Below are 24,662 nucleotides of genomic sequence, written 5' to 3' on the forward strand. Positions count from 1 at the left end.
CTACATCTCTTCATGTCTTTCATCCTAGATTCTGCTGCCAGCATCTCTGACCTGAACCACTGCACAATATGACCTACAAGGCTTACAAGGCCTTTGATGCCCTGCTCTTACCCTAACTGCCAAGTCTTATCTTTCATCACTGTCTAAGAATGTTATACAGCCTCCCTATGGTTCCTTGGATAAGTTTCATTAGTTCTCTCCTACCCTTAAATCCTGCAGAAATACTAGACAGACCCACTACCGAAGCCCCACTCTCCCTCCAGGTATTTTCCACCAGACAGCAACACACCCTACTTTTGCTAAGCCTGGTTCAGAAGCCCTGGAACCGCAAACAACACTGATGGAAAAAGAAAATGCTTCAAAGGGAGGCAGTAAAACTGAGGGCATTAAGCTCTTTAAAGGCAGTTTTGCATCTAATGAGGACATGATAATAGATAAAACTTGGATGCATGGCCAGGCCTTGGGCTAGCCCCACTCATGCAACCCCAGGCTCCTGGGGCCTGACACACTTGTGACAGATGCTTTCCAGAGAGGAGCTGGGTGGTTGTAAACATTGCTGGCTGCAGAACACTGCTCACAGGCACTCCTTCTGAGATGACTTCAGGCAGCATGTCAGAATCTGATCTTGTGCCATTTATTATCTGAGTCCATTGGCAGGGTGTCCCTCAGCCTCCACACACCCTGTCTTTCTCATATGTGTTTGTGCAGAATAAACTTTGGACCCAAACTGTGTGGTACCCCTAAAAGCATGTCACACTACTTCCCAACGCCTCACCATAATTATATCTCAAATTGAGCTCTAACATTTAGTCAAGCAAAATTGGCAAAGGGCGTTTTATCACTCAGAGAGTTGGATATTTAGTAAAAGGGTAAATGTCACTTTTTTTTCACATGTTAGATTCTCTCCTTTGTCAGGAACAGAACAGATAGAGGGATTGACGTTTCCACTAGCAAAATGTCCTCCTGTCCTTACACCTACTCAAAGCAACACCAGATCACACCCCAAAATAGTTGTAATAGACCCCTGAACACAGCTTGTAAGATTTCATCAACTTTCTGCTTCCTTTTCATAAATGTGATAAATATTGTATTTCCAGACATAAAACAGTCTCTCTTTAAAGCCATCACAGGCAAAGGAGATTTGTGTTCCCTTCCAATCTGGTAGAGTTTGGCCATGAATCAGAAGTTTAAGGAACAAATGTGATCCTTGTCAGGTGTCAAGGAAAGGAATACATAGCTCAACAGTTGATGTATCCCTCTTCTTTGGCCTGTAAGGGCTTGACCCTGCCTTCCGTAATGGATCTAGAAATGTGTGTAGCCTCAGTCTGTAGGGAACCTCTGGGACCCAGATTCCTGCATGCAGAAGGTCCCAGGTGTGATACTCTATCACCATGTTCCTAGATGAGCCCAAAAGGCCCAGGCAAAGGAAAAGCTTTGAGCATTCCAAGGAGAGTTACTGAGACTTGTCATTAAAGCAGGATGGAAAAATAGCAGATGAAAAGGACAAGGGATAACATCAAAGGAGTTATTTTAATGAGCGGGTGCATCATACAGTCAGAATCATAATCTGGAGTTTTCCAAATGGCCCATCTGTATGTTATGCAACTTGCAGGATTCCTGTTAAATCCTGGACTGGGAATTTTTTCTTTATTATTCTTTTTTTTTTAATGGTCATTGAAATCTCCTGGAGGGAAACTTCTGGGAATGAGGGGTTCCTAAGAATTATTTGTAGATTTTGTTCCCCTAAAAGGTTGCTAGAGCTTCCATTCCTATTTGTCATCATGAGTCTTAGATCATCTGTTCTTTTCTCTATTGTGTGTGTTGGAGGGGTGAGGCTGGAGGGAGTAGTTATTGACTTTGTCTTCCTGTCACGTCATTGCAATGATTTCAGATCTAAAGCTTTGCTTGTCCATTTGGTCCTCAGAGGAAACTTCTTGATCCTGCCAAAGTTATGAAGTTTAGTCACCTGTGCAACATGGGAGCACAGAGACATTATGACCTGCTGTTCATTATCCAGAGCTTTGACCCATCACCACTCCCTACGCTTGGTGATACCTGGTATCTCCAATTCCTGAAGCTTTCTGAGGTTTTGCAGCATGACCTAGCTGGCTTCTCACTGTAGATGATGAATACCCACTTTCCCAGTTAGATGACATCCTCAAGCACATCAGATACTTTATCAGTCACACTGATTTTTTTTCTTGGAGTCAGTCCCCTAGGATTCCTGCATTTTTCTGTTCCCACAAGAACTATTTATTCACTAATCTATCTATATAGCTATTTTTGTGAGTTACTTTCAGCCATCACAACTTTGTGAACTCCTTCATTCATTATCTGTCTTCCAAGATTTTCATTAACATCACTCATTCACTACTCTCCTCATAGTGATTTTCATAACTTCTTAAAACTGTGGCTTTATACATGTTTATTTCTTCACTGTCATTTTAGAAGTAGGTAGGGCTGCTAACCTCAAGGTCAGCAGTTTGAAACTACCAGCTGTTCCAAAGGAGAAAGACGAGGCTTTCTGCTCCTGTACAGATTTACAGCCTCGGACACTCTATACAGAGTCTCTATGAATCAGAACTGACTCCACAGCGCATCACCACCACCACTACCAGCACTAGGGGTACATGGATATGTCAGTTATCCATGTGTGACTGGGTGTTACTTGGGTCTCAGTCAGCCCATACTATCTTGCTTCAGAATTTTTAGACATCTTTTAGTTTTCCTCAATTTTTGATTATCCTAGAATTATTGCTTGAAATTTTATTATGAAAATTTTCTATTTTGAAATTCTATGGATCTTTTAACTGATTTTTCAATCCTCCTGTGATGATTGTGATAGTTTTTTGTTGTTGTTGTTGTTGTTGTTGTTAAGTGCCATTGAGTCACTTCCCACTCATAGCAACCCCATGTAGAGTTTCTAAGAAGCGGCTGGTGGGTTTGAACCCCTGACCTTGTGGTTAACAATCCAGTGCTGATCCTACAACACCACACCAGGACCCAATAATGATGACAGAGATGATGATAAATGCATTTGTTGAGTTCTTAACATATGTTGTTGTTAAGTGCCATCCAATCGGTTCTGATTCATAGCTACCCTGTATAGGGTTTCCAAGGAGCAGCTGGTGAGCTTGAACCACCAATCTTGCAGTTCAAACGGCTTTGCAGTCTGACGCATTAGCCCACAGTGCCACAATATAGGTCATCTTTTAATTAACGCTGTGGGTTAATAGTGTCCCTAGGTGGCATAGGTGGTTAATCGCTCAAGTGCTGACTGAAAGACTGGCAATTCAAACCCACCCAGAGGCACCTCAGAATAAAGATCGGGTGATCTACTATCAAAAGGCCACAGACTTGGAAATCTTATGGTGTGCACTTCTAATGTGAAACACATGGGGTCTCTATGAGTTGGAACTGACATAATGGCAACTGTTTTTTGTTTGTTTTTGGTTAGATGGGCCACTTTGAGTCTCTAGGTGGTATAAACATATTTGGTTACTAACTGAAAAGTTGGAAGTTTGAGTTTACTTTGAGGTGCATTGGAAGAAAGGCCTGGCTATCTAATTCTGAAAAATCAACCATTGGAAACCTTATGAAACACAACTTACTCTGGCACACATGCAGTTTCTAAGAGTTGGAATCAACTCGACAACTAGTAGTTTTATTTGTTGTTTTCATTGTTAAGTGCCATCGAGTCAGCTCTGACTTGGAGGGACCCTGTGTAGGATTTCTGAGTTGCAGCTGGTAAGCTTGAACTACTGACCTTGCAGTTCAAACTGACCTTGCATTCAAGCACATTAACACACAGTGCCACATCAGGACTCCAATAATTTTATTGTTGTTGTTGTTAAGTACTGTTGAGTCGGTTCCAACCCATAGTGACACCGTATAGGGTTTCCAAGGCTTTAAATCTTTATGGGAACAGAAAGCCTCATCTTTCTCCCATGGCACTGCTGGTAGTTTCGAACTGCTAACCTTGAGATTTGCAGCCCGACTCGTAACCACTATGCTACCAGAGCTCCTTAGTACTTTTATAGGGGCTAGTTAATATTTATTTCCTTATTTTATACATAAGGAAATTAAAGAGTTTGCTTATAGAGTTTTAAATTTTTCCCAAGAAGATACAGAGAATGATGAAATCTAGTTTTGAACGGTATCTTCTAACGCTAAAGATTAGACTTTTGTTCCGTACACTATGCTACCGTCTCGTGATGATAAGCGATACTAGTCAGAACACTGATTAGAACATTATTTTGAGCCAGCAGATTTCCACTAACTGTCAGGAAGCATTTCCTAACAGTAGACTGAGATGCTTAATGATATTGGTAGAGCTTCACTGGAAATATCTTGTGTCAGGAACGTGGTGGAGCGATTCCTCCATGGACGGAGGGTAGACTTTAACATCCATTTGAATTCTTTGCGTCTCTGATTCTGACTACTCTGTCGTTTGTTCACTGAAGAAATTGTTTCTAAGAATAGCCGAGTTGGCTCCTTGCTGCTTCACCCGTTTTCATTATGCATGTATTGTTGCAATGTAAATATTAAAAGACTATTCACTCACACATATTTTGGCATCTAATATTGAAAATATTAAGTATTTGAGACACAATGGAATACTATAGTATACGATATTAAATAATAATGGCAAATCTGCAAAACACTTCTTAATGTGGATGAACTTGGAGGACATTATGCTGAGTAAAATAAAGAACAAATATTGTTTGAGACCACTAATATAAAAAGTTAAGAACAGGTTTACACACAGAGAAACATTCTTTGCTGGTTACCAGAGATTGAAAGAAAGTGAAGGAAAACTATAAACAACATAGTTGTTGTTGTTAAGTACTATTGTGTTGGTTCCAACTCATAGTTACCCTATATAGGGTTTCTGAGGAGTGGCTGGTAGGTTTGAACTGCCGAGCTTGTAGTTAGCAGTTCAGTGCTTATCCTGCAGTGCCACACCAAGACCCAAACTATATAGTTGTTGTTAAATGCCATCAAGTCGATTCTGACTCATAGAGACTCTGTATAGGATTTTCAAGGTTTGAACCATCAACCTTGCAGTTAGCAGCCCAATGCTTATCTTATAGCACCACACCAGGACTCCAACTACATAGTTGTTAAGTGCCATTGAGTCAGTTCTGTGTAAGGTTTCCGAAGAGTACCTGGTGGGTTGGAACAGTCCCACACCAGGAGTCCAACTACATATTAGACACATATTAATTCAGGTGAAAGTAAAGACAGTATACAATAAGGGAGACATGAGCACAGTATCACTAAGGCAAAGGAAAATTCTCAGAGGTACACAAGGATTAAAGACAACAAAGGTAAATTTTGTGTATTATGCAATAATCCTGCAATATCACTAATAACAGTAACCTATACACAGACTTGCAAGCTGAACAGCTATGTGTCTAGGACAATGGGACTATACTCAGGAGCATATGTAAGTTTGGCAGTGGAAGTTTCTACATATGTGTTGGTATGTGCTATAAATATCTCCATGTCACTAGCAGAGCAAATAGGAGACAAAGCGATGGAAACTTCTTAGCCATAACCAAACACCTTGAGGAAATACGTCATTGGTCTTGGGGGCTTAGGACCACAGTCTTGGTAGATAGCTAAGCCAATTGGTTTAACATAGCTCACAGAGATAGTGATCTCCATCCTACTGTGACAAGTAGTGGCTGGGGTCTTAGAAGCTTGTGACCGGCCAATAGGTACAACTCTTGGTCTCTCCCTGTCTGGATTAAAGAAGAGTGAAGAAAATCAGACTCAAGGAAACAATTAGTCCAGAGATCTAAGGGACCATGTGAACCACAGCCTCTGCTACTCTGAGACTCGATGGTACCTGGTTACCACTACCAGTTGCTCTGATTGGGATCACAGAAGGTTCTGTACACAATGGGAGAAGAAAAGCCACAAAACTCATATTCATAAAAAAGACCAGACTTACTGATCTGACAGAAACTGGTGGAACCTCTGAGACTTTGGTTGTTAGAGACCCTTCAAAGCTTGGACTGAACACACTCCTGGGGATCACCTTGCAGCCAAACAACTGACAGCCTATAACATTCATGAGTAATGTACTCCTCAGAACAATTAACCATCTGAGACTAACAGGGAGTTATTAGTCCCCCACAAAAGCTCAGAGGGCAGGAAGAAGCAGGAAAGAAGGATGCGTGCACATGGGGAACCCAGGGAGCAAGGGGGAAGAGTGCTGTTGCATTGAGGAAATTGCAACTAATGTTACAAAACAAAATGTGTAAAAATTATTGAAAACAAATTGCTTTGTAAACTTTCACCCAAACCACAATTTTAAAAAAAAATCTGAGCAAAAAATGTTTGAATACTTATTTTGTCCAGATATTGTGTTAAGGCGTGTATAAACATTATTTCAATTAATCCTCACACAAACTCTGAAAATCTGGGCTGTTATTATCTTATTGAGAATCAAGAAAATTCTTGATGTGGTGGACAAGATTTAGATTGGTTTTCACTAGAAAGATGGTTCTATTTGTGCTATTAAGACCTGAGGAAGTTTGACCTGGGAAGATTGGTTTGGTGGTTATATGCCATGGAGTCGATTCCGATTCATAGCGACCTTGCATAGGGTTTCTGAGGCTGTAAATCTTTACAAGAGCAGAAAGCCTCATCTTTCTGCTGAAGAACAGCTAGTAGTTTTTGACTGCTGGTAGTGTTGAACTGCTGACCTTGAGGATAGTGTAATCACTACGCTACCAGAACTACAAGGAGAGTATCTCTCCACTACTTTCTGACACTCCTTCTCCTCCCCATGAAGATGATGGCTGGATCATCTCTTAAATAATAGGATTGGCTCCAATTCAGCATTTGATGGTAAAAGGTTGATTCTGTTATTGCTTATCAAATACCAGGAAGAATTCAAAGTTTCTTTGGGTTTGAAGATATCTGATCTTTTGTAGGTGGACTCTTATTATCTTGATAAAGGACTTCTTGAGTTGTCTTTAGGTGAAAAATAATCTGCCTAGTGATCTTTGCCTATCCTTGGATCAGAAGATGGCTTTAGGGTCAAAACCCCAGTTTTCCTTGTTTCTGTCTGCTAACTTTGTCCTCCTGAGTCTTTGGGTGACTGGTTCATTTATTTTCCAGGAAGCTAAAGAAACTCTTTCGGAAGCTGAAAGATGAGACAGAACCTGGAGAAACTGACTCTGCCCACTCAAAACATCCAGAGCAGTGGGACCTAGACCACAGCTTGGAACCATACACAGGACTGACTCCAGAGTACATGGAAATGAGTAAGAGTCACAATCCTTTCCTTTCACTGGGGGCAAGTTCAGACAAGGGATCTCCGTGTGTGTGCATTTGTGTGTGTGCATTGTGCATTGTGGAGCAGGAACTGGTGCAAATTACTGGGGCAGCTTTGATCTTTCATGAGCTTCATGGCTATACAATGTTCCCTCTAATGCCACAAGACCAATGAGGAGAATGGGGCAGAAAGAACCCTGGAATAAGAACCAGAAACAACTTGACCATCAACTGGATACATGATGCTGGGATTATCCCCTCTCCTCCTTGGACTTCCTATCCTCATCAATGAAATAAAAAATTTAGTTTCTCCAGTTCTTTCCCATAGTTAATAACTTCCCATCACTGATAAAACCAAATGGTAATTAGCAAAATCTAAAGTGTAAGAATACAGTTTCCATGAATGAAGAGTAAAAATTGTCTTTTGGCATTTTGGTCAAGGATATATATATCTTGGACAAGGGGGATAAAGGAGAGTCCTCACTTTGATTAGGTGGGCTAGTTAAGAGGTCAGTTCTCCTCCATAAAAAATGGAATGCCTTATGTAGGAAGACCTTTACTTATAGAGCCTTTGGTTGTCCTTGTATAAGACTAAAGGCAGGAATACATGTCAGCACAGGCTCTTAGAACATGATCATTTCAGATGTGGCATGAAATCCACATCTTGACATCTCCTTAATAGAAGGTGTCCCAACTTAGGCCAACTGCCTTTGAGTTCTTAGCTACTTGTGAATAACCTTGATCTTATCTTGAGATGGATGTTTTAGAAGCCTGGTTTTAAGAGTTGGAACTAATGAATTATAAGTATGGGGTACCATAGACCAAGAAAACTCATTGCTGTCACAGCAACCCTATAGGACAAAGTAGAACTGACCACATTGGCTTTCTAAGGCTATGAATCTTTACAGAAGCAGATTGCCACATCTTTCATCTATGGAGCAGTTGGTGGGTTCGAACTACTGATCTTTTGGTTAATGGCAGAGTACTTAACCACTGTACCACCGGGGATTCTCACCAAGAAGCCAGAGAGATCATTAAATTTTTACTCAATCTAGACGTCATGGAGAAACAGCCATCATATCCAACAAAATCACCCCCAAAAGCGTCAATCACATCTAATAGGGATCATCAGTGCCTCTCTATGCACCAGCTCATTCTTCTACTTGATGTTTATTTATCCTATTCTATTTATTTATGAAAAGGTGGACAAGAGCTAGGTTAGATGACCACAGAAGGTATGATATAATCCAGATGTATCTAAAATTCTAGGCAGAGTCTGAACTTTGTAATCTCAATAAATTTGCCAGAGAAGAAATAATCATGATGTTTGTTGTAGGCTTATTGGACAAAGAAAATATGAAGACCGTGTTTGTGGTAATAAATAGCTCTCTTATGTTTTCCACCTTCTACTAAATGCTGTTACCTCTAATCACTCTCCAGTGCTGAGCCAGATAGTTACTCAAGAGGTCATTGCTCATATTTCAGATGCCTTTTTACATCTGCCATCCTCTCACTCAGAAAGGCATTGCTGCTACAGCATTAGGCTTTTATTGGGACGGAGTTTATACATTAGAAATCCTTGACTTCTGTCACCCTCCATCCACACGCCAGCCCCAGTTCCCCATTCCTACTTCATAGTTATCTGTAGACTTTGCATGCCTGCTTGCTTGGATGGCTGGCTGGCTGGTGACTTCAAAACCTCTTTTTTGAAGTGATTAAGAGTCAAGCCCCTTGAACCATACTCATATGGTTCCTATCCTGGCTTCTCACCAACTAGCTAGATAACATTGTGTAAGTGGCTAATCTTTATGTTTCTCACTTTGTTTAGCTGTTTAAAATGTTAATAATTAGGTCTATTACATGGGACTAATGTATTTCATGAATTAATATCTGTGAAGCCCTAAGTACGAGGTCTAGCACATATGAAAACTATGCTAAGTACCAAGTGTTGCTTCTCTTAACAGTCTTGCGATGATAGGAAGGAAGAGTATGGGGAGATGGGCCTCATTTTGTTAGCTGTCCTGAGTGCTGAATGTTGCTATTGTTAAATGCTGTGGAGTCAGTTCTGACTTAGAGCAATGCTATACAGGGTTTCCCAAGAGCGACTGGTGGGTTTGAACCGCTAAACTTGTGGTTAGCAGTTAAGTGCTTATTGGTGCTCACATTTGAGCACTTAACAAGTAATGAGAAGAAAAAGTAAAGAACTAGAAGACTTTGTGACTTCTGGAAGAAATTCACACCAAATTTGTAGAGAGTAAAATCCGTAGATTAGAACTACTTGAAGTAAATAAAACAACTATATAATAGGAAATCTGAAAACAGGGAAAATGTCCCTCTTTCTAGGTCAACTTTTGTTAGCATTTTGGTACTATTTCTTAGAGCCCTTTTTTATGTATATGATTTAAAAAATAAAATTGCAATCGTGTATACCCATTTTTTTTCCTTTTTTATTTAGCTCTATGTCCACAAATACTTCTCTAAGTTGTCCCTCTAATGAATGTACCATAGTTTATTTACCTGTCTTCCAGTTAAGAGTGTTGAGACTTGTTTTCCAATTCTTCCTCTCTTGTAATGCTCTTCTTTAATAACACTGCTTTGTACATATGATCTTTCCCACATTCAGCATTATTTCCTCAAGATACCCATTATGTGATTACTAGTTCTAAGGTATATTCTTTTTTTTTTTTAATGTTTTATTGTGAATTGTGTGATAGTTTACGTGGGAGAACATAAGTTTTACATTCACCCTATCATATATCGTTTCATTGCCATGATTACAATCCCTTCCATGTGTTATCAATCAACCAAAGGGTATACCCTGCAAGCCTGCCCCCAGGTTGTCAGCACACAGCCCCTCTCCAGCCCTGGGTCTAAAGTCCCCAACTGCTCCATCTCTCCACATCATCATCTCTGCCTTCATCTCTGGCATCACTGCTTCTCTGGGTAGGGTCCTGCTCTCCGCTCTTCTCCCTTCATGGTCCCAGGGACCTCCGCTCCTAGACTGAAAAGTTAATCACTCCCCTGCTTGCTACAAAACGTCTACCTTTACATTTCCAACCCTCACAAGCAGTCCTGATAACAATTATTCACTATTGTATCACAAGAGACCTATCGGCATTACATTTAATCAGCCCCGCCTAGACAGATTGGAGATTCTACCTTCCTCCATGCCCTGTGGATCTAGGTTCCCTCTTGAAATCTTGTAAGCCAGTCACTTCTTGCCTTTGTCACCCACCCTCTCCCGTTTTGGGTAGCCAGTGTCCAAGTTGCCCATCCCTGTCTACTCTGTGTATGGAGGGAGTGGGAATGATCCTCGTTGTAAAGATTTGTTCTCTCTTTTGAGCTGCTGCATCCATAGGTGTAGGTCAAGTTCATCAAATTGTATCAGATTACTCTTTTTTTCTAAGGTATGAGTCTTAATTCATTTTGCCAAGTTGTTTTCTGAAAGCATTGGACAAATTTACCCAATCACAGGCAACATATGAAAATAGAAAATACCCTTTTAGTAAGTACAAATTATTTGATGTATGAAAGAATTGTCACATGCTATGAATGAATGATCAGTATGCAGTAAGCTTAAGAGTCTCAGTCCTGCATGTCCACTCTGTTCCATTTTCTTGACATGGATATTTCTGAGTCATCCTTTAAGATTTAGCTTTTCACAGTGCCTCCTCTGAAGATTCCTTCACTGACTGTGCCCCTGTTGCTTCTGAGAAGAATAACAACCATTTGTTTTTCTGTCCCAGCATTGCATTTGATACATACACTGACTATGGTAATATTGCTTACGTATCAGTTGTTCATCAGACCCCATCTGTTAGCTCCTAAAGAGCTGTGTGGGCAGAGACAATGGCTTATTCATCTTCATATCCTTCAAGGCCTAGTATATTTCTTGGCACAATAGGCATTCAATATGGTAAACAAAGGTGAGTGAATGAATGAGTGAATTTATTAATGAGGGAAGGTTTGGTTTTTTTAATCTTTTTTTTAATGAGGGAAGAAGGCCAGATGTGAGGAAATCAAGACATAGAGAGACTTTGCTGGAAGTTTAAACACACAGGAACATTATTCATTTCCATAAAGACATTTAACATTATTCATTTCCATATCTCTCTTTTGGGGAACATGACTGCCTCTTTGGTTTATTCCTTTTATTTTTATATTATTAATAGAGTAATATTTCTTAATAGTAGGAAAAACTGTGGGTGATACAAAGATACGTGGACATTAACAATAGATCTTGTGTTTTGGAAGTTTGGAGAATGCATATCTCATCTATAAAGGGCCAGTCCAGGTTAGCTGATCCGATGCAGGAATAATACAGTTTGTCAGATGCTCCATTTTTTTCAAGCTGAACCAACAATATAAATGCCTATGTGTATTTTTATGGGGTTTTTGTCACTTGTTATTATGAATTGGGTAAAGGTTATAGAACAGATCTATTTTCCATTCAACCATTCATACACAGTTTGTTCTGTGTCATTGATTACAATCCTACAAGGCAACATCACTTATCCAACTTCCTTCCTGTGTTTTCTGCTTCCATTCCTCCTTTTTCCCTAACTCTTTTGAACTTTGTTCTTGAATAAATGTTGCCCTTTTGATCTTAAATCATTGATTATCCTAAAGTGTGTGCTACCTCCCTAGTGTTAATGTTCTCTTTGTAGGTCTCTCTATTATTTGGCTGAAAATCAAGCCATGGGGTTGAGTTCAGTTCCAGACTTGAAAGATGAATAAGGACCATAGTCTCTGAGGTTTCATCAGTCTCTGTTCAACCAGTAAGCCTAGCACTTTTTATTATTTCAAGTTTTGTTCTACATTTTTCTCCTACTCTATCAGGACCTTCTAATGTGATTCCTTGGTAGGCAGGCACCATCTAGTTCTTCTGGTCTCAGAGTCATGGAGACTGATATTCATGTGGCCCATTAGTCCATTGGACTAATTGTTTCCATGTGACTTTTATTTTCTTCACTCTTCTTTGAGGCAAGTTTTCTTATCAGAGCTAAGTTAGAAATAGCTTTAAGATGCAGATAAAGGATCATTTTCAAAGCAGGGTTTGGTTGATGGTGGGTCAGGGATGTTATGAAGAGGTTTCCAACTCTAGGTAGGAAGTTGTAGTAGATGATCCCAAGGCCCCTTCAGGTTCTGAGGGCCCATATATAATGATAAAAAGAGAAAAGAACTTTCCAAGGAAAAGAACAGGCAAATATAAAGAGCTTCATGGTCATGAAAAATTGTTGACAATGGAAAGCAAATGGCAGTTTAGGGGTAGAAAGGGCACAGATGAAGTTCTGGGATCAATAGAGGACCCTGAAGACCAGAAATATTTTCATTCCACTTAGGCCATATGTAGAAGTTAAAAGCAGAATAAAATCTTGGAAAATAAGGTAAATACTTATGAACTCTTTGTTTACCTTTAGGAAATGGGTAGCAAGTGTGGAATAGCGATAGTGGGCTAAAGAAGGAAAAAGCAAAGACAAGTGGGCTTGATTCCTTCCTTCTTTTGTCCTGTATTTCTTTTATCAGACATTTATTAAGCAACGAGAGGAAGGGAGAAACTCAAAGACCAAGACTATGTCCTCAGATGTTCAGGTTGATATCTATCAATCGTGCCTGGATAAGAATCCTGGGTCACTCACCTGTTTTCCCAGCAAACTTCCCCAGAATCTCACTAACAGACTTCTTTTGGCCATTTTTGCTAAGATGTTCAGTAGTTTGAGAGAGATGATTGTTTTATTTCATAGTTTATGTAAATATGAGGACACCATTTCTGAGTTAGGTTCCTTTCATCTCTAGATTTTATTTATCGTTCTTTATGGGATTATCTGTCCTTATGTACAGTCAAAGCCTGGGCTGCAGAATAAACTTGGCAAACAGAACACTTCATCAAGTAGTGTAGGCTAAGTATGGTTAGGTGTGGGCTATGGACTCACACTCAGATCTTCCAGTCCTAACCCTGCTGTACACTAGCTGTGTGCTTCTGGGCTTGATGCATACAGTCAACCAAGCCCAATTTCCTCATCAATGAATTGGGTTTGACAATAATAGCACTTACCTCATAGCATTGTTCTGAGAAAGAGGTGATGAATGTAGAGTAGTTGACAAACAGTGCCCAATACTGAGTAAGCTCTCACTATGTGTCAGCTGCCATTATTCTTGTCTTTCTCTTGAACCTAGAAGTTTTTAAATTAAAAGCAGTTTAAAACTCCTGAAAGGTTCTGCCCATCTCACTGGTGTAGGCTTTGGCAGAATCTTTAAAGACTAAGGATACCTCAGAGTCCAAGGCAAATCAAAGAATCACACTCAGAAGTCTGAGATATAAATGCTCCAAGATGTTTGTCCATTTTGAGAACTCCAAGCCCTTAGGGCTCTGCTTGACAAGTCTGGAATCTCAAATGGGATCTTTTCAATCGTGTGTTTATCTAAAGCCCACAAACTTTTGTTCCTCTGTCATCCAAAATATAATCAGTACTGAGGATGTCAATTATCCCCCTTGGAACCTTCCTCCAGCATCTTAAACACAGCCCAACCTTTGAGGCCCTCAGGCTATTAATGTGTGTGATGAGATGAGTTTCTTTTGCATGTGTACAGTCATTAAAAGAAGTCTCATTTTTCTTCCTCATGAGCTTGGATCCTGTCAAAGTACTGTAGCAGAAAGGGAAGTGCATAGATGGCAGCATATCTGTATCTTCACTTATTTGGAGTGAACTCTGGATAATTATTTTGAAAAGAAAAGGCCTTAGTGACTCCAGGCAAAATGGTGGATATACATGGAACCAGGCGTACTTTAGAGACAAGAGCACTGGAACCCGTTCAGTTGCATCTGAGGTGTCCATTACATTTTAAGTTTAGATTCTTAATTTCAAGAGGTGCATTTGTGAACTAGTATAGATCCTGTCTAATTCTTTATTAATGTTATTATTTTGATTTTGTATCAACTGTAGCTTGGTAGACCACCACTCACCTGTCAGTTTGTTGTACTGTGAGGGTTTGCATGTTGCTATGATGCTGGAAGCTATGCTACCAGTATTTTAAGTATGAGCAGGGTCACCCATCAGTGGACAGGTTTCAGCAGAGCTTTCAGACTAAGACAAATTGAAAAGAAGGGAGGCAGACTACTTCTGAATGGTTAGCCAATGAAAACCTTATGAATAGCAGTTGAATATTATCAGATATAGTGTGGGGAAATGAAACCATTATAAATAGCAGCAAAAAATTGTCAGATGTAATGCCAGAAGACGAGCCCCTCAGGTTGGATGGTACTCAGAATATGAATGGGGAGGAGCTGCCTCCTCAAAGTAAAGTTGAGCATAATGACATGAGTGGAGAAAAGCTTTCAGGAACTTCATTTGCTAATGATGTACAACTCAAAATGAGAAGAAAGAGCTGCAAACATCCATTAATAATCAGAGCAAGGAATGTGAAAAGTGTGAATCTAGGAGAATTAAAAGTTGACAAAAATTAAATGGAATGCATGAAGATTGAAAGCCTAGGAATTACTGAGATGAAATGAACTGGTATTGGCCATTTTGAAAGAGACACTCATCTGCATTACCATGTCAGGCCTGAAAAAGTCAAGAGGAATGGCATAACATTCATCCTCAAAAAGAATATTTCAAGATCTGTTTTGAAGTACAATGGAGTCTACGATAAGATAATATCCATACGCCTGCAAGGAAGATCAATCAGTTAATTCAACTCCTATTTAAGTTTACACCCTAACCACTAAAGCCAGTGATGATGAAATTGAAGAATTCTTCCAAAACTTTCAGTCTGAAATTGATCAAATATGCAATCAAGATGAATTGATAATTACTGGTGATTGGAATGTAGAAGTTGGAAATTAAGAGGAAGGGCCACTAGTTGGAAAATATGACCTTGGTATTAGAAATGATGCTGGAGGTCATCTGACAGGATTTTGCAAGACCAATGACTTATTTATTGTGAATGCCTTTTTTAAACAACATAAAAGCATCTATCTATATGGACCTCACCAGAGAGAATACACAGGAATCAAACTGACTACATCTGTGGGAAAAGATGGTAGAAAAGCTCAATACAATCAGCCAGAACAAGATCAGGGCCAACTGTGGAACAGATCATCAGTTACTGATATGAAAGTTCAGACTGAAGCTGATGAAAGTTAAAACAACTCCATGAGCACCATCTCAAGAACAGTTCTGATATATTAGATACCAGTGACTAAAGATCAGAAGAGTTGTTAGAAGAGATCAAGAATATCATAGAGGAAGAAAGCAAAGGTCATTTGAAAGACAGATAAAAGAAAAGACCAAAATCGATATCAGAAGAGACTCTGACACTTGCTCATGATCATAGAGAATTTAAATTATATGAAAGAAAAGAGGAAGCAAAAGAGCTGAACAGAAAATTTCAAAGGGAAGTTCAAGAAGACAAATGTTCCAGAGACCTGTTGTTAGAAAACCAAAATGGAAGAACATGCTCAGCATTCCTCAAGTTGAAAGAATTGAAGAAAAATATTGAAGCCTCAGGTTGTAATATTGAAGGATTCTATGGGCAAAATATTGAATGATGAAGGATGCATCAAAAGAAGATGAAAGGAATACAAAGTCATTGTGCCAAAAATAAATAGTCAGGATGGTCAACCATTTCAAGAGTTATCATATGATCAAGAACCAATGGTATTGAAGCAAGAAGTCCAAGCTGCACTGAAGGCACTGGCAAAAATTGAATTGACTGCATACAAATTGAAACCTTTCAACAAACTGACATATAACTGGAGAGTATCATTCACTTATACCAAGAAATTCGGAAGACCTTTACCTCTCCAACCAAATGGAGGATATTTATTATTGTACCCCTTCCAAAGAGAGGTGACCCAACAGAATGTAAAAATCATTGAACAATATCATTAATGTCACATGGAAATAAAATTTTGCTGAAGTTAATTTAAAAATGGTTGCATCCACACATCAATAGGAAACTGCCAGAAATTCAAGCCAGATTCAGAAGAGGATGTGAAACTAAGGATATCATTGTTGAAGTCAAATGGATCTTGTTTGAAAGCAGAGGATTCCAGAAGGATGTTTACTTGTGCTTTATTACCTATACAAAGGCTTTTGATGGTGTGGCTCATAACAAACTATGATAGTATTGCAAAGAATGGGTATTCTCGAATACTTAATTGTGCTCATGAGAAACCTATATATAGATGAAGAGACAGTATTTCAAACAGAACAAAGGATGCTGAGTGGTTTACAATCAGGAAACCTGTGCAACTGCATTGCATCCTTTCACCATATTTTTCAATCTGTACAATGAACAAATAATGTTAGAATCTGGATTTATGAAGACGATTGAGGCATAAGGATTGGGAGAAGACTCATTAACAACCTGCGATATGTCGATGATACAACCTTATTTAAGAGGACTTAAAATACTTACTGATAAAGATCAAAGACTACAGCCTTAAATATGGATTGCATATCAATGTAAAGAAAACAAAGATCCTCACAATTGAACCATCAGGATAAATGGAGAAAAGATTGAAGTTATCAAAGACTTCATTTTGCTTGGATCTGTAATCAGCACTCATGGAAACAGCCATCAAGAAATCAAATGGCATATTGCATTAAGCAAATATGCTGCAAAAGACTGCTGGAAAGTATTCCCAACCAAAGATATCTGAGGACTAAGGTGTGCCTGACTCAAACCATGTTATTTTCAGTAGCTTCATATGCATGTGAAAGTTGAACAACAAATATGGAAGACTGTAGAGAAGACTCGATGCATTTGAATTATGGTGTTGGAGAAGAATATTGAAAGCACCATGGACAGCCAGAAGAACAAACAAATCTACTTTGGAAGAAATACAGCCTGGATGCTCCTTAGAAGCAAGGATGGAGAAACTTTATTCTTATATTTTGGGCATAATGTCATAAGGGACCAGACTCTGGAGAAGGAGATCATGTTTTATAGAGTAGAGGATTAGCAAAAAGGAGGAAGATTGCCAAGGGGATAGACTGACACAGTGGCAGTAGCAATAACGAACAACAACTGTGAAGCTGGTGCAACACCAGCAGCATTTCATTCTGTTGTGCATAGAGCCACTGTGGGTTTAAACCAACTCAACAGCACCTATCAACAACAAAATAGCTGGGTATAAGAATCCCTGGTGGTGCAAATAGTTAACATAATCGGCTACTAACGAAAAGATTGGAAGTTCAAGTCCACCCACAGATGCTTCAGAAAAAGGGCCGGTGTTCTCCTTTAGAAATATCAATCATTGAGAACCCTGTAGAGCACAGTAGTGCTTTGATGCACGTAGTGTCACCCTGTGTCAGGGTCAACTCAATGGTAACTGGTCTCATGGTTTAAAGGAGTGCAGCACTCGTGGATGATGTTTTTTATTTTATGAGCAGATCTGCTATTTCTCTAAAAGGTGATTCTAGGGAATCATTTTTCAATGGGTATTCTAGAATTTAACTGTGCTCATGAGGAACCTGTACATAGACCAAGAGGCAATTGTTAGAACAAGAGGGATACTGAACTGTTTAAAATTAGGAAAGGTGTGTACCAGGGCTGTATCCTTTCACCATACTTGTTTGAATGTACGCTGAACAAATAATCTGAGAAACTGGATTATATAAAGAAGACTATGACATCAGGAATGTAGACTAACTCATTAACAGCCTGAGATATGTAGATGATATGGCCTTGTTTACTGGAAAAGAAGAGGACTTAAAATACTTCTGATGATGATCAAAGACTACAGCCTTCAGTATTGATTGCTCCACAATGTAAGAAAACAAAGGTCCTCACAATTGGGCCAATAAATGACATCATCATAAATGGAGAAAAGATTGAAGTTGTCAAAGACTTCAGTTTGCTTGGATCCACAATCAACATTCATGGAAACAGCAGTCAAGAAATCAAACAGCGTATTGTGGTAGGCAAATCTGCTGTACAAGACCTCTTTAAAGTGTTCAAGATATCAGATTGAGAACAAAGGTGAGTCTGACCCAAGCCATGGTATTTTCAATAGCCTCATATGCATGTGAAAGTTGGACAGTGAATAAGGAAGATTGTAGAAGAATTGGTCTGTTTGAATTATGGTGTTGGAGAAGAATATTAAAAGTATCATGGAGTGCCAGGAGAATACACAAATCTGTGTTGGTAGTACAAGCAGAATGTTCCTTAGAAGCAAGGATGGCAAGACTGCCTCTCTCATATTTTGGATATGTTATTAGGACGGACCTGGAGAAAGACTTCATGCTTTGTAAAGTGGAGGGTCAGTAAAAAAGAAGAAGACCTCTAAAGTAATGTATTGACACAGTGGCAAAAGCATTGAGCTCAAATGTAATAACACTAGTGAGTATGGCACAGGACTAGGCAGTGTTTCGTTCTGTTGTGCATAGGGTTGCTATGAGTTGATAGCACCTAACAACAAAACAACAATGGGAGACAGTTTCAGTTCAGGATTTAAAGAATTTGAAGGTTTAAAGAGTGTCTCAGGACAGCAGTATCGGGGATTCCTCCAGTCTAGTTTCTCTAGTTCAGTAAGTCAGGATTTTTTTTTAAAGAATTTGAGGTTCTGGTGCACATTTTTCGTCCTTTAGAACACAGTTCATCTATTCTGGCCTTGATCAGGATGGTTAGCAGTGGGAGTCGTGCACATCTAGTTCTTCTGGTCTCAGGGTAGAGGAAGCATGGTTCATGTGGACAGTTAGTCCTGTGGACTGGTTTCTTCTCGGAGTCTTGCATTTCCTTCTTTCTCTTTTGCTCTGAATAAGCAGAAACCAATCTACTAAAAATTCTAGAGTCTTATTTACAAAAAATAAATGCATAACAAAAAGCAAACAAAATCACCTTACTGTAAAGCCCATTTGTATTCATGATGACTCCATGTGTCTCTGAGTGTTGTTGTTGTTAAGTGCCCTTGAGTTGGGTCTGACCCATAATGACTTATAAGGGTTTCTGAGAAGCTACTGGTGAGCTTGAATCACCGACCTTGTTGGTCAAACCAGCTTTGCAGTCCGCTGCATTAACCCACAGCGCCACTCCTGTTTCTGAGTTGTTCAATAGAGTTTTCTGGGCTGTAACCCTTATGAAAGTTGATTACCAGGCCTTTCTTCCTGGGTCCTGCTGAGTGGATTCAAACCATCAACCTCTCAATTAGAAGTCTGCACCATTTAAACCCTCATCATTTCTCTTTTGAATTACCTCAGATGCTTCCTATCTTGTATCTCTGCTTCCTTTTTCACACCTCCTCCCATCTTTTCCTTCTCAGTTTTTAGAAAGACTTTGCTAAAATGAAAAACAGAATATCTAATAGGGCTTCAAATCTGCTGACTTCCTTTCAGATGAAGTTCAAGCCCTTTAGTGTGGGACACCAGGGCTTTTATGAATTGACTGCTGTTTTGAAGGCCCCCAACTATCCACACAGTTTCACATCTCCAAGTCTGCCTATACTCTCCTATCTGCCTGTATTATGTCCCTGATGAGTGGTACAGGTTTACACAAGTCTCCTCCTGGAAGCACTTCTTGATTCTCCCATCTGAGTTCTCCTTTCTTCTCCCACAATGCCCTGGGCCCTTTCTAAAATCTGACTACTTTGGAGCAACAGTAGTATTTTGTACGTCTCTCCAGTTAAAACACTCAGCATGGTTCCTGGTACATAGTAGGAGCTCTAGAAACTATTTCTCCAATGCATGACTCTTTACTTTCCCTTAAACTCTCCCAGTAGAAAAAATGGAAACCTCACTTCTTTTTTATCCCCTGATAGCTGGGCTTCCCTCTTCACTGTGGTTGTACCTATATATTTCTTTATAAGCAGCAATTTTCGTCTCCCAAGACCAAAGTGAACTGTGTTTATTTTCAGTTTCCCTCAACGAAAAGTCACTTCTGCTTTTAATTTACCCCTTTCCCTTCAGGGATCAAGTCATTAGTTGAAGTGAACTGAGCGGAATGCTCTCCCTCAATTCCAATTTCACATCTTTCCCTCTTGCAGCACTTCCCTTCTGAGCATGGCCAAGGGTACTGTTGTGTCCAGACCTTTGCAGGCACTGGGGATACAGATCAACAGACAGGCTTCTGTCCTCCAGGAGATCAGGGTCTCCTGGCAGAGATAGACATCCTTGAAAAAGCCACCTCACAGGTTAGGCCATAGCAGCTTCCATTTGACTGAGAAGAGACGTGTTGTGGATAATTGTCCATTCTCCTTTTCCTTTTGGCATGCAGTTGCCCACTCACCAAATATCCTTGGGTTTTGGAAACCACTGACTGAAGTGAAAAAAACAAAACAAAACAAAAAAAAAACCCATCTGTAAACGAAGCTCTCATCTTCTAGTTACTATCTCAGGCTTGTATTCAGATTTTAGACAAGTCAAGGAAAGGGCAGGAAGAGATTTAATTACAGGGAAATGTCTCTGAGCCATTCTGCTTAGAGGACAGTGGCCTGCTTGACTATCTCCTGACTTTTCTGCCTCCAGATCCTTAGCTGACAAACCCCAACATCACCTTAATGCAATCTCCTCATCACTCATCTCCTACCCGGGGGGTTTGCAGAGTCTATGATTTGTCCTTTGGAGCATCTTTGGAATCTGGTACTTCCATTCATCCTGTCCAGTATGTTGTTAGCTGCCATTTGAGTTGGCCCATTTCTGTTGGTGACTCCGTGTACAGAGAAAATGTTGACTGGTTCTGCACCATCACGATAATTACATGCTGATTAGACCACTGTGAGCCATGATGCTTTCATTAATTGGTTTTCAGTGGTATATCACCAGGCTTTTCTTCCTAGTTTGTTTTAGTCCGGATGCTCCAGCTGAACCCTGTTCATCATCACAGCAACACACAAGCCTCCACTGACAGATGGGTATTGGTTGTGCCTGAGAAGTATTGCCTGGGAGTACTGTCTGTTCTACCTAGGACTCCTAGTCCTGGGGTGGCACTGTAGGATCAGCACTGAACCACAAGATCATTGGTTCAAACCCACCAGCCTCTCCTGGAAAACCCTAGACAGGGTCGCTATGAGTTGGAACTGACTCCACAGCACTTCACAACAACATACCTAATGCTTATGCTCCTCCATGAAGATCACAGCCGCTTGTAACTCCCCACCATCTTATTACTGACCAATTTATTCTTTCTGAGGTGCAGTGTTGTTTTGGTGGTCTTCATTGTTCAAACATCTTCAGGGTTAGCACACTCCTTAACAAGGCCATCATGGGACATGCTTTCAATTGATTGAGCCCCAGACCCTTTGATACAGTCTGAGTCTAACCAGAATGAACCATTTTCCCCATAAACTTTTTACTCTGTTAAAACTTGACCTTGTGTGATCCTCTTGCCCTGGAATCCCCTGTATGTTCTCAGTCACCTATCCCAACCCAGTTACTGTGCCACCTACACCCCAAAGCATCCCTCCTTCATCTGATATCTTCCCCTTCCACATAGGATTTTTGCAAGTTTCCTGGCAAGATAACAGTGCCTGTTGATATCCGATTTCCTGAGAGAGCAGGTTCCCCTTGAACTTCAGGACCTTGCACGTGTCCACCACAGCAAGAACACTAAAAACAGTGCAGAAATCTGTCACGGAGTGATGAATAAATGAAGGCATCAGCTTATCTATCTTTAGCTGTCTCTGATTTAAGCTGAAACAATCTCACTTTCTAGTAATGCTACCATCAATTCTCAGTTATTTATGGGCTGATAATCCGGTGAGTGAATTATCAAGAGTGGTGCTTATCCTTGTTTTTCTTTCTCTGCCTTCTTCACCTTCCAAGTCTCCCCCTCCTTCTACCCTTTCACTAAGTCTCCCCTCCCCCTTCCCCATCCCAGGTCCTTTGCGGACTCCTTTCTAGTGAGTAAGCCAGGGTAATAGGAGAAGGTGAAATGTGAGCCCATCCACTCTGCTCGCAGATATCTACTCTGGGAAATAGCTTGATGGGAGAGAAAACTGAAATCACAGAAAATGTTAAAATTTCATAGGAAGCAATAGTTTCTGCCCTCTCTAATGGTAACTAGGACTTGGTGATAATGAACACATCTCTACTTGTGATTTCTCTGGACCCCAATCTCTGGAGGCAAAGCTTGTTCATATGGCCACCTCGTTGATCTCCAGAGGACCACTGTAAAACAAGGTGAGCATCACCTCTCCATTCTGTGCTCCTAGGGTGTCAGGGGAGGCTTGATGTGAGTCTAGCTCTGCCTCAAACTACTAGTGTGGCCTTGGGCAAGTCACTTAATTTCTCTGGGCCTCATTTTCTTCATCAACTTTATGGAGAATTTGACCAGACGACAAGTTTTTCCCTGTAGTGATGCAGCCTACTGGACCACTTATGCACTCTACACAGTAATGCATTACTACTAGGAAATTGTTTTTTAAATTAAAGGTAAAATATAGTCATTATCACGCTCAGTCTCACCTTCCTACATGCTTCTTTGAGTGAGAAGAGAGCAAGGGAACTTTCAACTCTCACAGAACCAATGGAAGTGAGTGGTGCGTGTGAGAATTTTTCACTGAATGTCTTGATGAGAATAAAGGGTTTTAAACCACTGCCAGGTAAATTCCTATTGCTGGCATCTAGGTCATATGGTGTTGTTGTTAAGTGCCGTCGAGTCGGTTCCAACCCATAGTGACACTGTATAGGGTTTCCAAGGAGTGGCTGATGAGCTTAAACCACCGACCTTGCAGTTCAAACGACTTTGCAGTCTGGCACATTAACCCACAAGTGCCACACCAGGACTCCGGTTAGGTCATATCTACCAGCTGAATTATACACCTCAGTGCCAAGAACCCCAGGGTGATATGACTTGCCTAAGGTCACTCCAAGTACTTTAGTAGAACTGAGGACAAAGCCCTTCACCAGACCATTCTAGGAGAGGATTTCATCAGCACCTATAGGAGGAATGGGGTTACATGAGGTTTCTTCCCTCCTTCCCAATTGGCCAGACTTTCCCAATTCCAGAAAGGAAAGTCCCTTGACTTGAGCTTTGAACCACAATGAGAACAGTGAAACCAAAGCTGCCCCTTCCCTCTGGTGTGCCTGACATGGTGATCCTAGGCCCTGCTCACAGCTGTCAGTTTCCTTCCAGGTGATCCCCAGGACCACCCATGTAGACAGGAAGTGTGCTGAGCCTGCTCAGAGTCTGTCACTTGTAATGTAGGGCAGGTCATCAGTTGAGAGGAGGTGGCAGGGAGAGATGTATTATATTTACATTTTTCTAAATTGAGCTGCAACCAGGGCCCAGGGCCCAACAGGCATGGGGGAGGGGCCATGAGGTGAAGGGGAAGTTGGGAGTAGAGGGGAGACTGGAAGTTAGCCTAAGGAGGGGGCTTCCAGGGTAGAGACTACTTCTGGGCATGATTGGTGGTGGGGATGGGCTGGTTCCAGACAAAGAGAAACCTGAGAGTGAAGCATTCAACTGGAAAAACCTCTGAGGGGAGCAGCAAGCTTTCGAGGGAATCTCCAATATCAAACCCTTTTCCTGAAGGGCTTACTAAGGACTTCAAGAGTAGTCTCCCCTCCCCACTCTCCGAGGGGAGGAAGGAATGTTGGCCCAGGGGCTGGTCACAACATTAATCATCACTCTTCTTGACCCCAGAAAGGTGCTTCAAAGTGCTTTGCCATAGATCCTGAGGAGCCCAGTCATGGGGTTTTCCTCAGAGTCTGATGAGAGGAAAATTTTCAGTTGCTTTAAGAATTACAAGCTAAGTTCTCTGGATACTTGAAATAAAAACTTTATGTGAATAAAAATCATGATACTCTAAGAGAAATTTAGTGACAAGTTTTCAAAGAATCTCTTAATAAAGGTTTTTGTTTTTACCATTTTAACCATATAAGTATTTGTCCCAAAGATCAGTTTCTTACCTGAAACCGATAACCTATACTCATGATAGTGATGGCCTTGAAAACAAAGAGACACTTGGATGTAAGACACCACAGATATTGTCGTACATCAAAGCTTTAAAGATGCCCTTGCCATATTAATTTAGCTGGGGCAGTCCACTACACCCTCAGAAGTACCAAAACTACTTATTTAGAAGTGTTTGAAATTAGAGACGGTTGTGATACTATAGGATAAGCACTGCACTCTTATGGGTTAAACAGAATTTCAAAGGGAAGCTTGAGAAAACAAAGTCAAGTATTATAATGAAATGTGCAAAGACGGGGATTTAGAAAAGCATAAGGGAATAACACACTCAGTATTTCTCAAGTTGAAAGAACTGAAGAAAAAAATTCAAACTTTGACTTGAAATGTTGAAGATTCTATGGGCAAAGTATTGCGTAATATTGTTGTTGTCAGGTGCCATCGAGTCGGAACCGACTCATAGCGACCCCATGCACAGCAGAATGAAACAATGTCCTATCCTGGGCCAACCTCACTAC

General features: G+C 40.4%; 1 protein-coding gene across 1 annotated transcript in view; it reads left to right on the forward strand.

Annotated features, from left to right (window-relative positions):
* The window catches only part of ANO2 (anoctamin 2), a 547,529-nt gene that overhangs the window by 487,326 nt on the left and 35,541 nt on the right, over positions 1-24,662 (forward strand). Inside the window, exon 20 of the mRNA XM_006862668.1 lies at positions 7,135-7,280. Coding sequence (XP_006862730.1) covers positions 7,135-7,280 — 146 coding nt within the window. The remainder of the gene's footprint in view (positions 1-7,134; positions 7,281-24,662) is intronic.

The sequence above is a fragment of the Chrysochloris asiatica genome, unplaced genomic scaffold, assembly GCF_000296735.1.
Source record: "Chrysochloris asiatica unplaced genomic scaffold, ChrAsi1.0 scaffold00050, whole genome shotgun sequence".
Classification (NCBI taxonomy): Eukaryota; Metazoa; Chordata; class Mammalia; order Afrosoricida; family Chrysochloridae; genus Chrysochloris; species Chrysochloris asiatica.